Raw genomic sequence first — 27,103 nt, 5'->3', positions numbered from 1 at the left:
TTTCCATAGTATGTAAAATACGTAAATAACGTACTTGCTTAGTCATTAAAAATGTTGTTTCAACATAATTGTCAGCTATTACTTTTATTCATTGCACTGGGAATTAAGAACCAATCTAATTATACTAACCTATCTTTGCTCCAACACCGCAAAAAGAAAAATACATTACTTATATTTACTTTATTTTCACTAGCATTTAATACTTCATTCACTATATACTTCACTTAGCAAATAAATCCAAGTATTATCTGGTGTTAGCTCAACCTTCTACAGCATTAAAGTCTCTGGGATTAACTTTAAGAGGAATCAAGAAAAGACAACTTTGGCTCCACTAAGGATTATAATACCATTCAATTAATTTAGTTTATTTGGAGGAAATGAGCACAAAACTGTACATAATAGTTTAAAATTACATCTTATCCTATAGACAGAACTTTTTCCTTTGTTTACAGAAATTCCTACTCAGAACATTTTATTCTAAAAACTGCATAGTTTTATTCTTTCACTACTACTACACTTGTACCTGTGTAAATCATTCAATTTTACTGAAGTCGCTACCATTCAAATGTTATGAACATGATACAACTGAGGGATAAACAATTTTGCATATATAAGCATTTTATGTCATATCTCCTGCAAGCATTTTAAGAAGTAGCCAGGAGATTCATGTGCTTCACATGAAGCACATGATAAACTTTATCACATGATAAACTTTATCACTTGATAAACTTTAAATAAAATCAACTTCACAAAACTGCAGTATCTTTTGATCAAACACAAGGTATCTGAAGATCTCAAAAACCATTCTTCCAAAAATCTCTAATAAACACGGAGAATCCTGGCACTGAACTTTTCAGAGAGAGGGAAGAGATTCAGTTTGACTAATGTCATAAAATGAACTACATTCACTAGAAGATAATGAATGGTTCGGGAGACCTCTGTTCAAATTCAGCTGACTTTTTTTTTTTGCAAAAAGCAAGGTCTGCTTTTACAATAAAAAATGCTGTGTCTGAAACAGAGTGGCTTTTTACAGGAGAAAGCACAGGATTAACCGTTCTATTTCATTTTATTCAAAAGCTGACATTGCTGCTACTGTCTAAGATAATAAATAAAGTAAGTGACAGAGCAAGTGATGCTCTTAGTCTGCTACTTTTATGCTTTATGCTTATTTAATTCACTAGGTTTTAAGGATCATCTTGTAGCTTGACCAGGACAACGGCCTACTCATTTTTAAAACATGCTCTATTACTAAACGTGATTGGATACCCTGAAATCTGCTTAAGTACGAAGTGAAAATTGTAGGCAAAGGGGAGCCCCTACTTCCCCTTCCCCTCCCAAATCACATTTTTCTTTGTTTGTACAACATCAGTACATGCTAGAGAAAGTCTATTTCAACTTAAATATAAAATTTTTAATGCTTATTTTAAATAAAAAATAATTTCGAAATGTCTACCTCATCTTCGAGGTAAGTATACAAAGCAAGATAAAGACTAAATCATGAAATATACTATTCCAACTAAAATTAAATGTATTGGACAAATAACACAAAACTGGACAGACCTTATAGCTTCCTTTGCCCAATCACACCAATCAAGAAAAAAAGAGAAGAACAAGTTTAGAGGTCCTGCCAGGAGCCTGTTCCAGGTCAGGCCCTCCATGGGGTCCCAACCTCCTTTGGGCACATCCACCTCCATGGGCTGCAGGTGGATAATCTGCTCCACCATGTACTTTCATGGGCTGCAGGGGGACAGCCTGCCTCACCATGGTGTTCACCACAGGCTGCAGGAGAAACTCTGCTCCTGTGCCTGGAGTACCTAAACCACCTCCTTCTCCCCTGACACTGGCATCTGCAGAGCTGGTTTTCTCACAGATTCTCACTCCTCTCTCCAGCTGCAGTTTAACAGACTTTTTCCCCCCTTCTTAAATACAGAATCCCAGAGATGCTGCCACCATTCCTGATGGGCTGGGTCTTGGCCAGTGATGGGTCTGCCCTGAAGCCAGCTGGCATTGGCTCTGTTGGACATTGGGAAAGCTTTTGGCAGCCTCTCAGAGAAGCCAACCCTGCAGCCCACTGCTACCAAAACCCAACCAAGCAATACTGAATACACCCTCTTACAAAACTGGACCAAAAGAACATACTAGTATCCCTTTCTCTAGGCCATCATCACTACTTGCATCTGGAAAGTCAAATATTATTTGAAATTGGTTTTTTAATGTTTAAAGCCATTCTCAAAGCTAGGATTTTGTAAATGTTTATATGCTTTAAATTATTTGGTGGCCCTCATGAAGCTACTGATTAAACAAACACCGTGCCTGCTGCTTCTCCTATACTTCAGCAATGTAACTTTTCCTTTACTGATTCTATTTACAGTCCACCTCTTCTTCCTTTAAACTATCTTGCCACTGCACTGACTTACTAGCCATACTTTCTGTACTTGTACATTACTTGAAAGAAAATAACTAGTCCAAATATCCTTATCTGAGTGGCAAACCCAAGACCATCTGAAAATATGGCATCCAAAGATCATCACTATAGCTTGTTGACGTCATACCTGTGATATGTGATATCAACTTCTTTTGACAGTTCATTAACAGTATGAGCAATCTCTTAGTGCCCCCAACTGTGGGATATCTGAAGTTATTCTAAATATTTTAGAGTCAAATTTACTACAAACACTATTATCAAACATTGTCCTGTTCATGACATTAGACAGAAGTAGTATTCAATATGAAAAAAGAATTACATAATTTTGACTGACAGGTTGGGGGTCTTTTGGACTTGATATCAACTTTTACTCCAGCAGCACCAAAATTCCTGCAGACCTTGGTAAGATCTGAACTCCTTCATTAAAAGCAGTAACTTGATGGGGGACAATTTCTATAAATAAACAACACCCATCAAAAACCCCACAAACAAAACAAAACAAAAAAATCACATTATGTAAAAATCATGCTTCTTAACTTCCTTCCATTGCAAGTCTGTGTTATATAAAGAATTTATTGCATAGCCAAGCTTACTGTGGCATTATGATTCTCTTCAAGTAATCTCTCAAGATCACTGAAACATGCTAGGTTGTCTCAGCTCCTCTCCATAAAATGAGCTTAATGACCTCAAACACAGAATAAACAAAGGCCAAGGATAATTGGTAAAAAAGTGTCCTCTATCCCTTTGTTTTAATTTGGTCATGTCTACAACACCAAGAGAAGTAGAGCAAGGGTAGCATGTCTTGAGGGTTCACATTGAAGATTCAGTGTCCCCTCTGAACATGATTAAAACACTTCTTCAGAGCAAGGGTAGCGTGTCTTGAGGGTGTAAGACTTCACATTGAAGATTCAGTGTCCCCTCTGAACATGATTAAAACACTTCTTATCTCTGTTCTTTTCTGAAACTGCAAGTTTTGAACATGATTTCATATCCAACAAACAGTTCCTTACAGGCCAATGTATTTTCTTCCTCATTCAAAATTTATGAAATCAGACCAGTATCTAGAATGCAACACATCCCTGAACATTCTGAGTATATGACAATAAATTAGAGGTTTTCAAAGCCTTGAGAAAGATTTTCCTAATTAATTTTAACATATGAACTCAGGATTAACTTCAAATAAAAGATTGTATTATTGTTATGAAGCACTACATCATTTACAGTAAAACATTAGCTATACTCTGTTCATATGTAGAAAAAACATATTTGTTAGAAATGCTAAAAAAGAAACTCCATTGGCTAAATATAGATTTTCCCTTTGAAAATGACCCAGAACTAAAAGAGAAATTGGAAAAGACATTGTCTAGATAATGATTTACCTAAATAGAGTTACTGAAATCCACCTCCAGTTTCCATTATATAGCGAAACAGCCTGCAGGTATAATATCTTCAGCTGGCACCAGGCTTAATGTTTTTTTTATTGATCTGCCCATGACTTAAGTGCACACATAGGATATGGATTGTTAAACAATTCTTGTTATCTATCACTGATTATGGAAATATAATACATCTTGCAGCAGCATCTGCACTTTCTCTAACATGAAATGCTACTTAAAGCAAACTGTCCATTTTATCCTGCGAACTCTAACGCTTGTGGGGGATTTTGTGTACCAGCTAAATGGCTGAATTTGTTAAGTACCAATTACACAAAAAGCCCTCTCTGTAACAGCCCATGGCATAAGTGATAAAATATCATTAAATTCTTTGCATTTGATTTGCAACAAATGCAACATATAATTATAACTGAAACTAATAAGTATTTTCAGGTTCTTTCTATTTCTTCTCTTCCCCAATTGATCCTTACCTTCTGCTCCTTTGAAGATTTCAACTAATTTGTGGGATTTGTTCAAGTCAGTCTTTGCAAAGGGTTTGGGACAGCTATTAATACAGCATGCTGAGTGTTTCCTATTCGGTGCTCAGTAGAAATTAATAGAAATAAATCAATGCAATTTCCATATTTTCTTTATATTTTTGTCTCTGTACTTGTCACAGAGACAAGAGTATAGCGCTGCTATCAGAACATCAAAATTACAAGGAAAAATGAGGCTTCTACAGTCCTCTAGTTTTGTTCCTCCCAGAACAGAATTCTGTAGTTGTTTTCCTTTCTACTAACATCAAATTTGCAAAAAGCTAAAAAAAACACCTTCTGTACCTTCCTTTTGTCCAAACACTGAAAAAAGACCGACCTGATGTGAATTCGGACTCTGATGGTACTTCTTTTAAAAGAAGTCTACTCCAGGATTCACTCTTATGCGTTCTGCTAAGTCACGTTACCAAACACTACACGAATGTTAGTAGAACAGTAACAGAGAACTGTCAAGTAAACAGGAGAAATCCTGACTAAATTAAGTCAGTGGCAAAACTCCCAGTAACTTCAATGGGGCCAGGATTTCATCCTTATCTTGTTGATCAAAGCAATTATTTTACTATTCAGAAGGACCAGACTGCTGCACACGCCAAGAATTTCTTAAAGCAGCCTACCATGGTGAGTCATAATGGTATATACCACTATAACTATTCCTTTTTCATTCTACTAAGGTAAATTCTTCAACTGACAAAAATATAACATCACAAACAGCATCCACAACAAAGATCTTTCCTTCTTATTAGCAAATATGCCAGACATTATAAAGCTCTCCTTAGCATAACCTTACCACAAATATGCAAATGAATTATTTGCTCCCTTAACACCTATTCCCAATCACTGATGGTCAGGCCTGCTGAAGTGGCATACCTGCATTAAACAAGAATGATTTGACGCAACAAATGAAGTGCTTTCTTGGTTTTGCAAAGTGTTACCAAAAAAGCTTCCTATTTTACAGTGAATCACAAAGTACACACCGGAAGGAATATCTTCTACATACCAGGGACCCAAATGCAGAGTAGATTAACTGAGTAGTATAACTGAACACTTCTTCTATTTCTTCACAGGGTTTACAATATACACTGTAACTCCACTAACCAAAATGATGTCATGTATATACAATTCAATAGCCAGAGAGAATCAACTTATCCACATGAGAATCAATTTCACACTAAGCTAGAAGAAAACTGGTTTTAATGTGCTGCAAAAACGACCAAAACCAAGGCCCTTTTTTACATAGACACCAGTATTTTTTATTTGAAAATATTTGAGAAATCTGTTGTAAAATTGTACAGCAAGCATTTTCCCCTTGATAACTAATTAAATGACGTATCCAAGCACAACTGCTTCATTTTTTCTCCTCAGACTGGGATATAATTGCGAAGTATTAATTCTGCCAATACAGTTCCTTTGTAGGGAAACATGGCAGTGGTTTACTGCCAAGGGCATCATAAGAACTCGTCTTACTTTCAGAAGGACTTTTAATCACAGGAACATAAGAAAATCCTGTCTGTAACACATTATATGACCCTTTCTAGATCTTAACATCTTTAACTACTTCATCATATCTGGCTGGAGTCTATTTTACATTACTCCATAGAATCTCCTCCATGTCAACTCAACCACTTTCTGGTAAAATATAACCAGATGAAGGATATTTAACATAATTTATTGCACTAACTTTAATCTGCATAACCCCTCTTGCATTGTTCCATGCTTTATTAACAACCTGATTCAAATGAGAATGTCAGTTCATAACTTCATTTAAGCATCTCTGAACAGCAACCTAATACCCCTAATGACTCCTCTGGTTACAAGAAACCTGCTCCATTTTAGAGGAAATAAAACCAACTAATTCATATCTATTTAAATAGATTTTAAGATTGGAAAGCCTGATCATTCAACAAGATTTTACCCTGACATGTCCTCCACAAATCCCTATATGTAATTCAAGCATCCATTTATTTATAAGCTGGTTTCAAGAATGTCACCAGCAATTATCTTCACTTTAAAAACCCTCAATTTTGACTGAAAAGTTTATTTGAAAAAAGTGCTAGAAGAAACGCATGCCTATCAATACTCTGACAGAGTTTTAAGATAATTACAAAAGATTTCTTAGTGCAGCTGTAAAATTTAATATAGTTCGGCACCACATAACTTACATTAAAAACGTTATTCATAATATTTATTACCTCTAGCTGCACTATTTCTGTTCACCCATCCATTTGAATTGAGGCATCCTTCATCATCCATATACATCCGACCTTCTCTTTGATCTCTAATGGTAAATTTAAAGGCTGAGTAAATGTTCTTTGAAACACAGAGTGTGGCACAGCTGTTTATTGTTACATAGAAGACAGTAAGTCATTAAAATTGAAACTCAATTACAACAGTGGAACATCCCCCTAATAATTTCCCAACTTTGAAGTAATACCCTTTTTGGTGATATCTCTAATTTACAGTTAACTAGTTTTCTTAAAGTGGAATAAGTCAAGCTTTGGTTAGGGTCAGAATTAATAAAGTACATCTTTCATCAAAAGACAGAGAGCTCCTGGCAAAGCACCCTGCTGTGGTATTTGCACTTAGAACATGCAGCAAACCCCCACCAGGTATGCTGCCTACCATGATAATCGCAAGAAATTCACCAAGCCTGCAGTTTTTACCAGTTTGCTGAGGGCTTTTACAATTCTGAAAAAAGTACTTCAGCATTATGTAGCTAAATACAGATTACTTTTTAATTAGTTCTCTAGCAATATTCTAATTAGTAGAGGGTGAGCTAACTCTTTGCCTCGAAGTGTAGCTGAACGTAAACAAAACCTTAAGGATTCAAGTTTATGAACTCTTTCCTTTTGCATCCATGTTATCATCAGTCTTTGTGTTTCAGCCAGGACACAATTAGGAAACAAATAATTATTTTTTAAAAAATTTAAAATCTGCCAGAGTCATGAAGCACCACATATGCTTGATTTGATAACATTTTCCAGCTCAAAGACCAGATCAAAGTTTTAGGGATGGGCAAGTCTGAATAAACACGGGGGCAATGGAAACATGAATTTATGGACCTTCACTTACTATGTGAACATTTGCTGAACCACTGATACCAGGCTCATGAATAGACTTAACAGCTGACTGCTCACAAAAAGCAGGACAGTCCTAAACATGCTCTCATTCTTTAAAAATCCAGAAAAATAAAAAAAAATCTGCAAGTTTCATACTGATGATTCACAGCTTTGTAACAATGTCAAGCATTTAGATTCAAGAAGATGCTGCCCTTTTTATACCTAAGAAAAATCCATCAAGACCATGGGGTGCAATTCACAACACAGCTACTGAGGAACATTGACTGTCATCCACAACCCAAGATGCTGCCTTAAAATGGCACTCTTTTAATCCTTAGGCTGATATGCAAGGGTATGAGTGACATTGGTCGAGGCACTGGCTGCATCTCACACTCCCTAAAACCCAGCATGCCCAATCACATCTACCTCCAAGTCTGGGATCCAACCACCCAGAGGCACTGAAAACCACCCTACATCACCAGATGGAGCTGGCTGGGTAACACGTTCCCTGAAGCTCAAGAGCTCTCTCTCAAATTAGCGCAGTTAACCTCAGGGAATAATTCTTTAATTGCAGCGCAGTTTTCCACTGCAGAAATGAAAAAAGAAAAAAAAAAACCCAAACAAGGAAAAAGAAAGAAAAAAACTACCAAAACAAAAAGAGAAATCATTTATTAGCACAGACATCTCTGGCTCTCTGAAACTCACAACCCAAGAAAATTTTAGCTGAAGTTATATTAAAACTGCAGTTTAAAGCTTTGTTATCATACAGTTATGAATTTTAAAAACAATCTTCTAGTACAGAGTTTGTCATGCTTAGACTAAGACCCAAGGCAATTTCAGCTTCAAATGTTAAAGTCACCCTTTTACCTACAGTTAAAAGACCTTTAAAACTATTTTTTTTGTTTCAAAAAAGCACTGGGAACTTTCCTGTATGCAACTCAAAACCAGCTGTACTTTGCAAGTAAAAACTTTCCAAGTGCCTGGCTCTCTGCAGATTTTTGGCAATTCTGTTTGAAAAATTGAAAAGTAGGGGCCCAAGCCAAAGCTTACTGAAGTCTATGGAAAAACTCCCACAGATTTCATCAGGATTTGGATTAGGCTCTGAAAAAGTCTGAAGTAATTGAAAAATCAGTTCTACATGTATAAAATATGAAATTTTCACTAGGTTTAGATTTATTGGACTCCTTTATGCTAATGTGGAAGAGCAAATACACTGTAAATGGTGTTAGTGATGTACATATAGTTTTACACTGTTAATTCACCACAGAGTTCCATAGACTCGTACATGTCACTTACACTGCCTACATAACAGAAATTATTAAATCAATCCCATAAATACAAACACCTTCATTTTAAAGTGACCTGAATATTAAGAAAAAAATAGCATTAATACTTTTATTGTTCAAGTGGGTTTTTAATTTTTTTTTAACTGAAGACCAAACATTCACTTAATTATTTTAAATGAAGATTAAACAGACCTTCAAAAGGTGTAAGACAAATTCAGTGATAACATATATAAAAAAAATAATTATGCAAGCAACTATCTCATTCTGATCACACTTGCTTAGGGCAGTTTATAATAATGTAACACTAGCAATTTCAGCTAAGGTGTACCTAATTTATGGCAGCATAACCTAAATGTGCCAAAAATACAAGAATAGCAAATGCAAAATAAATGGATTGTGGTACCTGAAATAATGGTCAACATCTGACGTGTAAGCTCTGCTGACTGAAGGATGCTACTCCCAGTCAGAAGAAACTGAGTAAGTCATTATATTTGACATATCCTGCTTCATTCATCTGTATCATCTCTCTGCTTATAACTATTTGAGGATCGATAATTTGCCATGGTTGAACTTAGGAAAGGTAGACAACCCCTGTAATTTTTTGGTGGTCTTGTCCACATAGGGATTGCAAAGGAAAAGTAATGTCATGCAAACTGCAGAGCTAATTATGGTCTTCAAATGCCTGCAGCTCATGTACAAATACCAGTGCACTTCATCATATAAGTAGTTCTCATAGGCTGTTCTTCAAATATTACAGGAAACAAAAGTTTAGAGGAACCAAGAAACCTGGTAAGTGGAAATCCAAAGACTAACTAGACATACAAAACTGAATCTTTATTAATATAATATCTTAAATAAAATTATTATGCTACATTATTAAAGTTTGGCTTTATTTTTATTAAATGACAATATTTGCAGCCTCTCAAAATAACTATGCAGGTTTTAGCTTTGCTTTTTTTTACTTGCTATTATTGAATCTTCTGAAGTGGAAGGTCAGAGACTGTACACTTTTCTCCATTAGCAATACTTTTTCCATAGTTTTGAACAATTACTTTATTAATGCAGATTTTAGAAGTTTATTTTTGCTTGTGGTCTCCAAAGGTTTCAAACAACATAGAAAATAAAGTCCACTGACAAGCAGGATCATTAGGGGAAATTTTTTCAACTGACAATTATTTTCACCAAAAGCTTACCTCAACATTATGAATCATTTGTGACCACTTATACCTAAGTAGGACATATTAAAATTTAATTTTGACACAAAGAGCCAGCAATAGAATTGCGCACACCAAGGCACTAATGTGTTGATCCCAACTGTACTTAGTTGAGGCAAGTTGGAATTGCAATACTGCCAACTAAATTTCATAGTACCACAAATGAATGAATCCCAAATCTCAAGAGGGATTTCTTTTTTATTCATTATGCATGACATTTTCCTCTTTAAATTATTCATTTTTTAAAAAATGTTATTGCTTCAGCCTTCTTAACCTTTGTACTCCTTTCCCCTGTGGTTTTTGCCAGCTGTAATATCAATTGAAGAGGGGAGATGTTCTAAACAATATAATAAAAACCTTTTCACAACCCTACAAAAAAATGTGTCTTGTTACTCTTCCATCTTATTTTTCCCCTTTTCACAACATTGGAACTTGGATTGCCCTGAGGAAAAAAAAAAAAAAAAAAAAAAAAGCTTATATTTTCTATCAGTGCTTTAATTTCAATTTTAAAAAATTATTCGAATGCTTTACCGCTATTTATATAATCCCTGAAAATTAATCACTTGGGGAAATATCATTTGAGTCCTGCAGGGTGATGAAAGTTGACCAAGTAATTAAAATTAAAGACCACCTCAGACATTGTTCCTTACTTTCTTCCCATGTCTGACATTCAGAGTTCCTGTTTTCAGTGCACTCACCTGAACCAAGCCAAATGATGTAAGACCAGACTGCAATGTGTTGTTAGGCTCACCACAATCTTTTAATCTGTGTTTTAATAATAAAACACTTTTTAAAAAGAGCTTGTAGGAGCTACAACAGGACTGCAAGGCATATTTGAGCTCTGTTTATACACAGGTATTACTGTATGACCTTAGGAACATCACTTTTCTCCTGCATAGTTCAATTTTCCTTTCCACATAAATAAATTACCAAAGTTACTAAAACAATAGAAATAAAAGTTTTAAAGAGCTAAGGAAGTTAAAATGGAAAGAAATTACAAAGAGTAAAGATCCACATCAGAGAGCCAAGCAATCAAGTTTCTGGCTCCACTAAACTGTTCTTAAGCTTTTCTTCAGGAACCACAAAAACTTGTTGCTGTAAGCTCTCCCAAAATTCTCCCTAATGACTTGCTACCCCCCTTCCTTTTCACTAAATCAGCTTTATGGGACAAGGGACATATTTTAGTCTCAAAAATAGAACCCAAACAATTAGTTTAAAATGTTGGAGATATCACTATTCACTTATTTCTGTGAACAGCTGATAATATCCTGAAGAAATATATTCAACACAAAGAACTAGAAGTTGAATTAAAGCTACAGCATTGCATTATGTTCTGTTATATACTATATCATATCTCACTGTTAGCTCACCCAACACAATTCAACAGGAGCATATGACAATGCCAAGGGCTGCAAGAGTCAGAGCAACTTCTTTGCTCTTATCATTCTTTTGTGATTATCATTACAATTAGATGGAGAGAAGAAAGTTATGTTTAAACTGGCACAACAGTTCAGCCATGCAGAGCTGCACAAATTGGACACAGAAGCACACAATGATTGCACTGTTTATGTATTTAGTCTCTGTTACGCCTCTGTCAAACCTTGTAAAAATCTCCCTGCCTGATAGATCCAGACTGGTACCACAAGATATTCCCTGCAGTTACTGCTTTGGGGGCCCCAGATTAACAGCTGACCAGGAAAAGATCTTCCTATCCTTTTGTTGCCACCTCTCCCTGTCCGACTCATTTACTCCCTTGGGTGGCTAGTGATGGGGGTACTTGCTCCAGCTATCACAGTGAAGGGACTCTCCATGGAGTTGCATGGACATCAAAGTGCACAGGATGGAGAAGGAAACCAGTGAAGCCAAATGCAGAGAGGAGAAATACAGAAATTGAGGAAAACTAGTAGGGGCAAAAAAATGAATCGGAGCCATACTGGTAGCCTTACTAGAAGGAAGAACTAACAGCAGAAGACAGTACATATTTTACCAAATGTATGTTTACCTTAAGGCAATATGAAAAATATTGGAATTTCAAAAAGACTTATACAGTGATGATAGAACTGTTTTGGTTTCAATACAAGCAGTACACAACTTTTCCACATGCAAATATACATTAACTTTCAAAACAGGTAAATACAAGTTTTGAGCACTTAAGAAAATGAAGAATAACGAATGCAATACTTCAGTAATACATAGCTATACTTCATATACATATATTAAATAAATTGAGCCAGCAAATGTAAAAAAAATTTACTGTCTTTCTATTTAAATGAGGAGTTCAGTTTTCTATTATACATTAAAAAAATAATTTTTCACTGACTGTAAAAAACCCACTTCCCAGGGAAATCCATAAAGTTATTAATTGATCAACCTGTATGATTTTAAGGAAGTTAGAAAAGATGAGTTAGAGTTAGTCTTACAACAGTTTAAGTCACTTAATGTCAATGTCATATTTAAGGGCCTGTGCCAAGAAACCTGTAGGAATTAATTGACACATTATAATGTGCTTTGGGTAGTAAAAGCCTTCAGGTACATTTAAGAAAAAAGTCCTTAGCAAAGTGATTTTCAATGAGAAATAAGCACTATTACTAAGGTTTAGATTCCCTGAATTCAAAGATACTTACCAATGTCCTTTAGACACTTTTGCAAATGCTACTTGAATGGAATCAGGTAAGGAAGAGTGGATGCAGGTGAGAGGTACTATGATAAAGATGGGGAAAATGCTGAATATAATTTGGTCAATGACCACCAGTTTCATCAGTCAGCCCTGACAAGTGCTCAGGTCTACAAAATCCTTTCAAGTACTTTCACAACCTTTGTGAATACTCTTCCTTACATAGATTTATTAAGCAGTCCTAAAAATCTTTATGAATACCCAATATATTAAATCTAAAATAAGAAAAAAAATCTAATAACATTATTATAAGGGTTACTAAGGAAGAAACCAAAAAAAAAAAAAAAAGTAGTTCAATATTTTATTCCTACAGAAAATATATGGAAAATATCTCAAGTGAGAATCATACTTCATTACAGACTACAGTCTTCTGCAGAAATAAACAGCACTGGACTTGTGTCACATCAGTAACAACCCATATTTTTATACACTTCTTTGCACCCCCATGAGGGGTTACACAAAATGGACAATGCATCATGGTCTCAAGCTCACAATACATAAGTTACAGGAAAAGATCTCAAACCATGCTCTGCCAGCCTCATAGGATTTTTATAAGTATCTGCTGGTGGTTCAAAAGCATTGTCTGGGCCTCAGGGCCAACTTCTGTATCTGTGCCTTCTTCAGGCTACTTGAAATTCAAACTACATGATTCTAATTTCTCGAGGGGAAAAAAAAGTTACTGTAATTGCTACCAAGATAGCATTACAAACACAGACTGGAACCTGTGTGAGTGCAGATGGAAGCCACTACATTTTTCTGAATTTAAGTTGCTTAAAGCTGGAGAACTGGACTTATACTGCATGTTCTCTTCCACTAATGAGCAATTAAGAATTCATAATTAAGGGTGTAAGAGAGGAATTTGCAACTACAAAAATCCTATTTCTTCAGATCAAACTAGTCTTTCTTCAGATATACTCAGTGTATTAAGAACCTGCAGCAATATTTATGTCTAATTCTCATATATAAATTAATATTACTCTCCCAGGATCTCAAATCCACATGTTTTTCCAATTAGTACTAACATTCTCCCCAAGTTGAATAGCATGTAAACAGAGAGTTCCTTAAGGAATATGACACATTCTGTTTCATCCCAGTTTTCTAGTGAAGAAAACAGCTTTCATAGGGGCAGTATTCACTTATAAATACCACCACAAGATTTTGAAAACAGGTTTTTATGAGCAAGGAAAAGAAACCCTAGAAAAATCTGTCTTCTAAAGTATGAATATAGATTCCGGGTGCATATATATACTTAATGTGGTAAAGAACATTGCCTTTAAAGCTTGCATTTAACCATTCATTGAATGGTAGAACCATTATTATGCAAAATAACATTATAATCAACTTGATAAATTAAGAAACTATGAAAACAAAGTATCTAGTCAAGTAAACACTACCATGCTGATTCTGTATAAATACAGAATGGGAAACATCTGGTTAGGAAACAAATTTGTAGAAAAGGGTCTTGAAATTGAGATAGGGCAGGGTACAGTACAATATGCACAGACTAAAGCATAAGTTCTCCATTTCAGAAAACAAGAGTAAGATTGAAAACCATTCATTGAAAGAATGCTAGCATGTTGTCACAATTAGTGTAAAAGAAAAGTTACTGGAGGAATGCACTAAAAACATTCCAGAGTTTTAAACAATTAAAGAACATCATTAACTGCCAGCTCCACTTTCAATATTCACAATAAAACACCCTGATTTGTAGGAAAAACCATGTATATCAAACATTAGGAAAACCTTCCAACAAGGACACTAAGCTACTATAACAGCTATCAAGATATCGTTAAAGGTGTTTATGACTTCATATAAACTCTGTCATTGATGTTCTGAATCCCTTAACCCCACTGCAACACAAAGGGAAAAACTAGATGAGCAGTCATCTCGCCTTCTAGCCCTAACTTTTATATAGCTTTCAAATATTACACTTATAAATAGTTTTGTGTAAGTCCTATTTCCTGGATGCAAAATATTCCTTTTCCTTATAATTTCAGTTCTAAGGATTCAGCCATCTGGGAAGATGACAGTCTGGCATTCCACAGATTTCAGTGACGGAGATCAGTAATTGACTTTCTGGTTAAACAATATTTTTTTCTACTGCTCCAGTTATACTTAACTATGTAAGTAAATCATGCTAAAGCACAGTACAATGATCTCCCAACGAAGCCAAGAGATAAAAAAATATTGAAGTCAAGTCAAAAAACAAGGTAGAAGAAAAAGGATGGTCTAACAAAAAATAAAAGTCCTTATTTAAATTTTAAAATCCTTGCTTAAAATCCTTGAACTGATACAGGCACTGTTGGCACATCACATCAGGAACTATTATAGGAAAAGTAGGATAGCATTCTAGTCAAAGATTAATGGAGCTTCCCAAAATATGGGTGAAGCAATATTGTAAACAGACCTCCAATCAGACTGACATCTAAACAAGTCTTCAAACACCCACAGTTAATACTCATCAAGGTTTTAAAAGTAACCCTGTACAACACACAGATATTATAAGAGACCATTAAAAGCTACAGAATTAACTCACTGCAGGTCATCAGGATTTATGCTATAAATTCTCACACCCATTAAACTCAATACACGACAATGTGGGTGGTCTACAGCACCTTTCCAAGCACTTCCCTGGCACTGACACACGCTTTGGGTTGGCACCACGCCCTTAACCCCTCACTGTTCCTCTCATCCAGCCATTTATGCATTGCCAAAGGCAACACAGTACATGATATAGCCTGATGTGGTTTACAGCTACAATCATATTTAGCCAATGATTCTGATTAAATTTTAATCACCCATACAAGAACATCTCACATACTGGAAAACTATCATGTCCCCCCTGGAAGTTCTCTTTATTTTTCCCTTAGAAGAAACAAAACTGAACTTTATTCAATTTCTCTAGGTTTTCCTTAAATTGTGCTCCCCATGAATCCTACTCATGAAGAATAGAAACAAATAATCATATCTCCTCATTAAAAGTCATATGACTACAACCCAAAGTTGGAATTCACCTTTAGTGGAAACATATTGCTGTCTTTTATTCAGTTAGTTTTTTAGTTTGTCAGATTCTTATTTGCTAGAGTCCTTGGCGCTTGTCTCAAATGAAAATCATCTTAATAACTTTAGATCCTCCTCTAATTTATCAAGATCAGCATTATTGCACTCTCAATATGCCTCAAACTACTACAAGCTTGTTGCAAAGCCACAATTTTAACATTCGTGAACATCACTGAAGCTATTAAAGAAAAGAGTGAACAAAACCAGACCCAGGAGAGACCATGGTCTACCTCTAACATATACTCTAGGATTAACTACAAATACTGACAACTGCTTTTGAAGGCATCTTTCAAATAGTTGCACACTTCAAGATAATCATCAGCTTTTCAATGTGGCTTCAGGCAACTTCTCTAGATTTCAGGGTGCACCATCTTGAATGTATTAAATATAACTTCTAGAAATTGAGGCTATTGCTACAGTGCTGCAATGCTAGAAGGGTCCTTGGCACTTTATAAGAAATTTTTAAAAGTTGGTTGCTATGGTAAAAGGGGTTTTCATCATTAAGCAAAAGAATGGGCTTAAGAAAAAGCAGCACTGAACAAAATCCTCAAGCTAGGTTACCCTGCTGAATAATTATGGGACCATCTTTGGCTTGGCTTGGAACTTAAACATCCTGAAGAACTTTCCCCTACATTACCATCCACTATTGCACCATAAATCCTCAGATACAAATACAATTCTCAGTCTCCCTCTCCACATATGGTTCAACCTTGTTCTCCCCTCCCTATTCCAGTTCATCCTTTAAGGGCTGGGAAAAGGAGTTTCTCTATTTTCTAGGCATTATCAAAGAGCTCTTGACTCAACAGCACAGGCATTTTGTATACTGGTTTCCCCTTATAAGGCACCATTCTCAATTTCTTCCACGTGTAGAGAAAACAGGTGCCTCAATTTTTTTTATTATCCCCACTAACGGCACTGTTTTCATATTGAGGAGTGGTCTTGAGCACAGGAATTCATTTATTTTAGATAAATCTAACCAGGCAGATGAATTCCAGGAATGTACCTGGAGCACTCCAACTGCTAATGAAGAACCAGTACAGGCACAGAGCTAGTTCTGAAACACAGACAAGACACAAATCATGTTGCCAGCCTCAACTCCTTCTGCCTGCAGACCTGCTTCTAACAGACCATATTACTTGCCAAGGTAGAGATGGCCAGAGAAAACCGCAACAGGTGACAAGACAAACACGTTAAAAAAGTGTCAGCAAAACCTTTATTCTCAAAAAGAATAAATAAGTTTTTCCAAGTTTTCTCAGGTTGTTCATGAGAAACATGAGATTGCAAATCACACAGCACATCCTGCTGGAGGGTAACTACTTAAATACCATTTGACAGAAGTATTTCCCTCTAATGAGCATCTCATTAATTAAGATAACATTTTTTAGTTTCGATCTCTCAAAAATTATATGCTTTCAACAGTTAAATGAGTAAATGCAAAGTCTGTCAAGAGCAATATTTCTTCCAATTGGTTTATAATATTCACAAATTTTACTCCTTTCCTAACAGAATCATAACCTAATTGTAGAGTTCCTTGAACTCAATAACACTAGTCAACTGAATAGGAAGAAGTGAATTTCCTTATTAAATCAATTCACCTTATTAGCTTAGGCAGAAAAAGTTCAACTGCAGCTATTCACACCTTTTGAAAATTCTTAGAAGGAAAAACAATGGTTATATAATCAAAGTTCAACAATTTAAACACCCTTCACACATATTTTAGTGTTGCAAAGAAATACTAGCAGAAATTTGTAACGCCAATATGACACTTATTCTGCCTCACTTTGTTACTTCACACGATTATGAGTCTGGTTCCAGATATGGCAACAGTGTAACACTAACGTAAATTAACACTTGTTTATAGAATTTCTACCACTGCATAGTCTGCAGCTGTTTTACCAGCTCATTTATAGTGGCACATGCAAAGGAGGGCTGCACATAACAAGGACTTTTGAGTTGTTGAAACATTGTACAGACCATTCATATTCTATTAAACAAGAATTTAATTAATCTTCATAATGTAAGAAAGCAAAATACTCATAATCAAGATACTGCCCTAACACAATGCCAATCTTTACCAAAAACAATATCCATGAAGTCAACAAAATAAACTCCCAGTTTTAAGCATGATGTATATATGAAATACAAACATTTCCTTACATATGTGAAGACTGCTGAAGGAGAAGGGAGGCACTGAGGTCAAAGACCATATTGATATTAGGGTTCAGGAGATTATGAAGCTGAACAAACAGCCAATCCAGATTTGGAGCAATAAGATGGGGGAAAAAACACCTGTTTCCAAGTCACCAGGAGTATCTGATGTTTCCTAGGAGTCTATCTATCTCACTGGAGGAAAACAGCAGGAAGAAAATGTCTTGCAACAGTACAAAGATGCTAAACTTCAGATTCTACAGAAAAAGTATAACTTTGCTCCCACTATAACTAAAATGTAGGAACACAGAAAAGAACAATAATAAAGTTTCCTTAAAAATAATAATTCCATGACATTCATGTAAATTATTGTGAAATCTTGCCCACATTCTTATTCTAGATGAGAAATATTACTCAACACATACTCAAATTAGTTTCTTCTTCAATTTCATGCTTTCTGTGAGATATCACCCAGTCAACTAGTACTTTCTAAAGTTGCAGATTTTTTTATTTTGTGTTATCACTACTTCATGATTTGTCATATGGATATGCCATAAAGCCACTAATACAAATATATTAATTCATCAAGAAAACAGGACTCCTCCTTTTTCCATCACATTAGAAACATACACATGCACTCATCCAACTGAAAATTACAAAGAATAAGTGATAAGAATTTTCAGCATAAGAATGACCATCTGTGTTTCATTTGCTGCATTACCGTACATATTGTGTAAGAGCAACAATAAGTGTTGAATAAAATGCAAAAAAACACTTCAGACTTGAAATTATCTTATTACCCAAGTCATTCTACTTGTCAGTGACACCAGCACTGTTTGGTTTCCACAATCAATGGAAAACAAACTGCCAAGAAAATAAAACATGCAAAATTTTTAGTTTTAATATGCAAATAAATACTTTGGATTCTGACCATCCATGAACTTCATGTCTTTACCTGGCATGACAGCAGCTTGCTGAGTGGCTGAGTCTGTACTTAATGAAAGGCGACCACCTTTGGCCAATCTATCACAGAAGAGGGTGATGTTTTTCTTCAGTCTGCTGGTATCTTTGGGCATGGACAATTGGCTGCTGAGAGTCAGGGCCTGCTCCTTGGAGCTCTTTGACAAACAAGTTCTTAATAAGTAAGAGACTGCAGCATCCACAGTTTCTTCCCAACCCTGCATTAGAGAAAAGGAAATTAAATAAAATTAGGTGAACTTCAATATGATATAGCATATTAAAAATAAGGTAACAAATCACGGACTGAGAATTTTCAAATTATACAGGTACATAAAATATGGTTTAGGGGTTAACGAGCGTCATGAAAACCCAACTTCAACTTGTACAAGCAAAAATTGAAAAAATAAACTTGTTCCAATATTGAGGTCAACAGAGAAATCTAATTTCATTAATAACAATGTATGGACAGTATGTGATAGAACAGCTAAATTCAGTCATTGCATTAATAACTGAAAACTAGAAGTTCCTGGTTATGACATTTGAAATTAAGAACAGAATGGAGATGTAAATAAAAGCATAATATGTAGTATATAATATTAGGATGACGAGACATCAAGGCCAGGAAAAAAATATGTATCCAATTATACATTCCTTGGAATCACAAAGATTTGCATAATATGCCAATAGCAGAGAACATCATGACTGCAACACAAAGGTACAGATATTCAGTACCCATTTATCAGATCAATTAACCTTAAGTTATGAGCACATGTGTGTCAGTGCTGTGATGAACAGGGACTTTGATTTCAACAGAGTGTCAAGCTGTAAATATTTATGAAAAGACCAGCTTAGTAATCACTTCCAGTTAAAACAAACAAATTACACTCGGCAAAAGCAAGTAAGTTTCTCTTCAATAAGCACCTTGAATACTACATTTAAAAGTTAGCTTTAAGTCTGTAGTCTATACTGTGGTTTTACACGAACAAATCAAAGGCATTCCTTTAAGTAAGAATTCTGGATAAAAGTCTTACTATTTGTTATTAGGTTAATGCATAAAATCTAATATATGATATCCATCTCATTTTTGCAGTATGACATCCAGATTGACTCCTCTTGATGTATTCTGGAATCGTAATTACACTCTGATGATCCTATGTCATTAATCCACAGCATCTATAATTAATGAATTGCAAGACAATCACAAAGCTTTCTCACGTCTTTTCACTACAATCTTACAGAGCTTGGATAGAGTTAGCAACTAATATAAAGGGCTTTGTGGCCTGCTCACTTCATGACTCACAACATCTCTTAGTATTCAGCCACCTGTAAGCAAGTTCTATGTTATGTGCTGCCCACATGAACAGGAAAGTTTATTTAACAACTGTAGTATTAGTGTCTGCTCTCTCAATGCTCCTGATTGGCTGTGACTTATTTTAGCAAGTTTAGTGACTTTAGAAGTTCTGACATGACAATCTGGAATCACCCAGCTCTACTTGCTGCTAAACTAGCAGAAGGTAACACCAAGCTTGCTCTTTATGAGGAGATTACTCAGAAAAGAAAACTCAGGTATCCAGTTGTAGCTAATATAAACTCAGAATCTTCTAGTTTTTAAGCTCTTTCTCATGATGTGTTCTACTTGATTGAAAACACTAAGCTGAACAGCAAAATTGCCTACATATACAAATTTCCCTGACTCAGTAAGAGTAATGTTTGAAGGAATGACAATGTCAACCATGCCATAGCCCACTGAGCAAATAAGGTTTATGGATTTCTTCAGTTAAATTCATCACGGCTTTTGTGAAGGACACTACTTTTATCACAGAAAATCAAAGGCCACCTTCCTGGTCTTTTTAAATTCCTAAGAACAGATCCAGGGCTGATGCTTACTAATGGTCAAGTGCACCAGTGAGACCACACAGTCACAGGCACTTCACCCTTGTCCAAACATTCTCTTTACTGAGTGTCCTGGAAATGTGATGTGTGTGTGTAACATATTTACATTTTGTAGAGGAACAGGATCACCTAGTGAGGTTTTCTTAGTCAACATTTGCCTTTCTGACTTCAGAAAAGCAACATTAACCTATTATCTGGATTTGTCCCCCATAAAAAAAAATCCATAAACTAGAACAAAAACTACATAAATCAGAAAAGTCATGCCAATCAATCAATGCTGTAGTAGCTTAATGTTTTTCAAATATTCTAGAAAGAGTCCGTTAGAATGCAATGCATCCACTGACCTGTGATGGTGACAGGAAATCATCCATTCTGCAGCCAATTTAAAGAGGTTAATGAGCAGGTAAATGCTGTCTACATTCCCACATACTGGGCAATGAAACTTAATATGTACAAAGCACCAAAAACAGCCTAGCCAGCCACTCCTAATTATACTACAAATCATGAAAAATAAGAACAACATAAATATAAGAATCTTGAGTTTCACTAAAAGACAAAGAAACACATGATTAACTGTTGTCAGCATACAGTAGCGCAGAAGCTGGCCAAAATGTCTCTCCAAATAAGTTGTAAAATTGCAGGCAAAAGCACTTAAATAAAAGCACTGACTTACAAGCTAACAAAAGTCAGGAAATTAAAAGTGGCTTGTATTCTGTCCTTGGCTCACACAGGTATGTTTTACTTTATACCACAGCCTTAACATTTTCCAACCCTTGTTCTTGTATTTCATTTCCATGTAAAATGGGTTTCTCAGTAGACCATAAAACTATCTTCTCCAATTCAAGGTCTGTTGACCTAGTAAGTCCAGTCAAATCCAAAGCAGCCTTTATGATTAATGAAAGAGTACACAAAGGCTACCTCTAAATGAAAAAGAAATCTTGTTGGAAAACTGTTAAGGTGATTTTGTACAACTAAGAATTAATGGCTGCAAATAAGACTGCATTTGTCAGCAATTTTTATTAGTGCAAGGGGAGAATTGAAGGAACAAGAAAAATTCTTCACCTGTTAAAAAAGCTGAGAGATGTTTGAAAATGAAAGTATTCTCATCTATAGCCCACACTGCAGAATGTTTCTACTGCCACAGTTGTAACATTCACTAATGGCTTTCTGTATAGTATTCTGCATATTTAAGGACCAAAAGGAACACCTTCAACAGGAGTGTGATACCAGTAATCCATCATTCTATGACCAGCAAGCGTTGCTGTGACTGCGACAATAAATGCCAGTCAAGACTCACAGAAAGAGGCATTATTAAATCATCCAAATTCTCAATGTAATTGAAACAGATAAGAAAGATATTTAATTCATCCATTTTACTGTTTCACTGGGAAAGGCTGGGCTTCATGTTTTGCATATATACATTATTATTTTTCTCTTTTAGATAATAGGTAGAGAGTGGCACTTAGTTTAAACCAAATCAAATACACTGGAGGAACCTGAAGACCAAATGCAGACTTGTGATACTAGCATGGCTAATATTATATTAGTACACACCATTCATGTTCTGTACAAACTGTTACAAAGGATCCTCAGATGTCATCTCTCAGGCGCATCTGAGTGTGACCATAATTGTACATTCAACCTCACTTTGGCATAAGGCTTCATCCAGAGTACCTTGTTTGTAGCCTGACACTTAGCTGCAACATTTCACTCCCCAAGAGTTTAGCTGGTCAAAAACAAGGTCAACTAGACATAAATTGAGGCAGGAACTGAGAGAAGGATTTCCACATTGTTGTTGTTAAGATACATAGAACATATATATGTAGGGAAAAGTCTGATATAGGGCTCTATATGTCAGATTTGGTAGGTTTACATGGTGTACCTTTATATTTCAGAGATCTACAAATGAATACTATTTGTCTTAAATACAAATAAATCATTCTAATAGCATATCAGTCAAACTTGAACAAGTTTCCTAAGTTGTGTGCATAAGCCAGACAAGTATTTGATTGTGTACCTTTTACTTTAAAAGCCTTTATGTTTATTAATAATACTCCTAAGGCAAGACATTTTCTGAGCTGCCTGTGATGTAATTTATCCTGGAGTGACAATCAAGGCAGTTCTGAAAGAATTCAAATGTAATGTGAAATATACTGCATAAACTATGCACAATTGGTGCCAGCCAAATTATGGGAATTCTTACAGCTGTTCACTCAGGAATTTGCCTGGCTATATCTTATTTCTTTATTTTAGACACAACAGTGATTTCATCAGTTTTCAAAAATGCTAGAATACATGAAAGCTCACAATATTAATTACAACCTTGGCGTATATGCTTATCTCAACTACCAGAGAAGAGGTTTCTGTATCTGAAAGCACTATATATGCTAATTCACAAGAAACATTGGCCATGTGCCTCTTAGCACTCTGCTTTTATAGCAATTTTAAAGAATTATCTTATTGTTACCTATACAAACCAGTAATCCACTAATCCATAGCTACTGACCTGGTAGTATCCAACACAGGCACAGACCATCAGCAAGTTTGGCTAGGAATTTACTGTGGTACCAGTCTTCCTAACTCACATTCTTCAAGCATATTCTCTAACTGATCTGTTTGTCTCAAATAGGAGATAGCCACAGAAGCCATAAACTAGACATGCAACATGTGCCTGTGGTGTCAGAAATGGAAATGACAAGCCTTCCTTGTGAGTGTCCCTGAAAATTTACAGCTAAAAAAGAATTTATAAAGTCCTTAGGAGACCTTTTGAAAAGAATCAGAATAAAAGAAAAGGGCAAACCAATAGACTCAATATCTATTTAGCACTCAGAAAAAAATGGACCAAAATAGTTCTGAAGTCTTAATGTATTACATCTGAACAATGTGAAGAGGCAATAGATTCTTTAAGAAAAGGTTTTCTAAGTTCCTTCTTGGTTGAAGAATTATTCTTGTAACAACATAAAACCAGTCTTATTTAACATAATGCATTAGAAACACCAGTCACAGATTATCTGGAATCTTCTACAACTCACTTTTGCATTAAAAGAAAAACAAACAAAAAAACCAGAAAAACCAAAGCAAAAGCCCCTCCACACAAATAAATAACAAAAACCTGCCACTAGGATAAACTAAAAAAACAGGGAACTAGCAAAACTAGTGGAATTCAAGTCTGATGAAAATCCAGACAAATGACTCAAGCTTAAATACATTCCAAATCTATAAAGTGCCTAAGAAGGAAACTTGTATTGTGCACACAACAGAAAAATCACAGCTGAAGTTCTTACATTAAACCTGCCCTCTCTAGTCATATCTTTGTTTAAATCATTTATGATGCATAATGTTCATAATATTAACTGATTTGACTTCTACTGCCATTTAAAGAAATTCAGTTCTAATAGGAATTCACTGGCTGTTGAAAACAGTATCAAAGTGAGGATATACTTGAACATCCCAGACAAAGTAAGAGACCAAAAAAAAAAAACAAAAAAAAAAAAAAAAAAAAAAAAAAAAAAGGAAGAAAATTAGTATGATATGTAGTTCTAGAAAAATAGTTCAAAACCATAGATGAAACAATTTCACTTCAAATTATGGAAACCATCCTTATTTGTGAGATGGTACTCTGAAATCAACCTGTTACAGCGCATGCCACAGCACATGTTGCAGCCAAGACAGCCACAATACAGAGTATCACCACACAATTTCAGAAGGCTTTAAGCATTCACCCATACAGAACAACACCAAACCAGACCAAAAGATTGCAAGCATCTGCTCTTCCTTGTTCTTCAGCAGAACCTTTGTACCCCTCATGCTGATGCACTGCACCTGTGTGCCCTCTGTTCCCTTTGGTGGTTGGTCCGTGCACGGGGCACTCCGTGGCTCACTGCTGTCAATGCTGCTCACCTGACTGCACAGCTGTACCCACTGGGGATGAGGCTCGGCCACAGCCCCACTCACAACTACCACCAACTGTGTACCTACACCAACCTACTCTGAAGAGCTTTATGGACATTTACATCTTATTAAGGATTTGGACTTAGAAAATTCGCCTACTCCAAACCAATTACAATTTATTTGAAACATAAGAAATAAAAGCCAAACAAGAGACAAAAGTAAATGCAAATCCCAGAGAAGTACAAGGTAACATCTTGATAACCCTGACCACAATATGAGCAATCAAGCTCTGTAGGGATCCTGGGACAACAGATATATGAGGTAGAAGCTTAAACAGACTGTGAAGAACAACAAATAGAAGACTACAGAAAGGAATCAAGATTGTACAGAAAACTGTATGAGATCTGTTTACAATATTTATCAAACTGGTCTGAGTATAGCAAAGCAGATATGTGTCGTTATTTAATGTTAAGTATTTATGCCAGCAACTATTTTCCAGCTATTTAAGAACATCTAATTCAAATATTATTCTCTCACATTTTGACGTTAATAGACTGCAAAAATCAGATTTAGCAAAAATCCATTGTGAATAAAGTGGGTTAATTTAAAAGTCTGTCACAGACACACTTGTAATTCCTGCACAGCTGCGCTGCAATGGCCAGTCATAACAGAAACAGCAACTTTATCTGTTCAAAGTAGAAATATTTATTTAATAGGAACTCTCCAGCAGCATAAACAACTCTCTTCAAGAACTTTATACTTTGAGTCCTACTTGGTAAACATATATTGATAGCCTATGGCAACTTCACCTGAGAAAAATCTCTACGACAGATTCTTTCCTGGAAAGTACACTTGCCATTTAAAAGTTTCTCTGGTATTTTTATCCTCTGAAGTTCAATTCACAAATGACCAAACACTTCTGCATTGAACATAAATATAGTTTTTGGAGGATTCTATTCTATGGACATTTAACTTTAAAACAAGATTTGCCAAACTCTCCTTCTACAGTGTCTTCAGATATGGAAAGAAAATTAAAAATGCATGTGGCTTAGTAATCAAAATTGTGGTTTTAAAATTGTCTTACAGAATAGGCAGTACTTTTCTTTTAAGAATGTGCTCTTAAACTAATCTAATGGAAAAATCAAACTGTAGAACAGCAATATTAAAAGCAGTGGATGTTTTAGAAATCTAGCAAAGTGAGCATTACTACATAAAGGTTCTGAAAGCTGCATGCATGAGGATGATGGCCTCTATGTTTTGAGATTTTAATTTATTTTTCAAGTCAAATTCTGAGGAAAAGTCCTGCTCACAGAAACAAGTTACGGTTATCAGCAGTTGTAGGGTTTTCTGTATTAATTTAAAAACTGGTAACATGATTAAAGACTGTAAGAAAGCAAAACTTGTAAGAAAGCAGAACTCTGGGTGGGGATCACAATTATGATCATAATTATTATGACAATAATAATATTTCTAATACTGCTTAACTCTTAGATGCTTTTGAGATTAGTACTTTACTCTCAGGAAAGTGCATGCTTGACAAAAAAATTATATACCAGCATGAATACAGATGATGGTTCCATTAGCTCCTCCATTAAAATTTAACCCCTGTATACTGCAGCCAAATTTCCATATGGGCTGCATCCTTTTGCATCGGATGTTATTCATTTGCACAGAAAGACTTTCAAAATAAGGTTAAAGTTAGATTAGAATTAGATCAGTAGGTTTCTTCTTGACAAGAGTCTGTGTTACTCAACCCTTCTTTCAAATTGTCTCATAGCTCATGAGCAATACAGAGTGTTTCCTGACATCTCATTTGTTGGGGTTTTCTTCCTGGACAACAGTGGTCCTTTAAGAATGGGTAAGAGGCAAGGAAAAGGGCATATTTTTTCAAAAGATAAATTTTAGCTATCTAATTCTACAGTTATTCATCTAATAATGCTTATTTGTTTTAATATTAATGCATCCAATCTGAAATAGTGAAAGTTCATACACTTCATGGGTTTCTGTAGACACTATTCCCCAGTCCTGAATTTTTGAGAGATTTTTTTCATCTTAATTTCCTTTCTAGCTTATGACCACTGGCCCCTTCTGAGAACTGATGAAAGAAACTTTTGCAAGCACTACATGAATGGAATGGCATGACTTCTTTTGTTGCCAGCTTCAGAAGTCTGTTGTTTTGATTTTTAGCACTGAAATCATCTAACACTTCATCTTTCTTTTTCCTCAGTAACTTTTCACCAGTTAGTTAGGAAAACTGAGGTGCTATTTGGGTCTTGCAGCAGTTGTCAAAGCTGTCTGCAGACAAGAAAACACACCAGGAGTTGTGCATCTTGCTGAAAAATGCTACATATCCCGCAATAGGTCTGCCATACATGAACTCTACAATTAGGATCAGTAAGAGAACTTTAAATATGGGGAAAAGGAATCAGACCTAGTTACATTCAGCTTGGAGGAAAAAAAGTAGATAAAACATATGCTAAAACAAGGTTATTGAAATTTCTCATTGGATCTCAGCCCATACTCCAGCTTTATATCACTGATATTCTTGGAGATGAACTTTTCATCTTTC

At 35.4% G+C, this 27,103-nt stretch overlaps 1 protein-coding gene across 1 annotated transcript in view; it reads right to left on the bottom strand.

Moving 5' to 3' along the window:
- The window catches only part of BBS9 (Bardet-Biedl syndrome 9), a 285,204-nt gene that overhangs the window by 122,792 nt on the left and 135,309 nt on the right, over window positions 1–27,103 (bottom strand). Inside the window, exon 21 of the mRNA XM_041466709.1 lies at window positions 18,746–18,968. Within this exon, the coding sequence (XP_041322643.1) occupies window positions 18,746–18,968 (223 nt within the window). The remainder of the gene's footprint in view (window positions 1–18,745; window positions 18,969–27,103) is intronic.

This window comes from Pyrgilauda ruficollis, unplaced genomic scaffold (genome assembly GCF_017590135.1).
Source record: "Pyrgilauda ruficollis isolate IOZ18807 unplaced genomic scaffold, ASM1759013v1 scaffold2, whole genome shotgun sequence".
Taxonomy (NCBI): Eukaryota; Metazoa; Chordata; class Aves; order Passeriformes; family Passeridae; genus Pyrgilauda; species Pyrgilauda ruficollis.
Note: the sequence above shows the minus strand (reverse complement) of the source record. Positions and strands in the feature narration are given on the sequence as shown.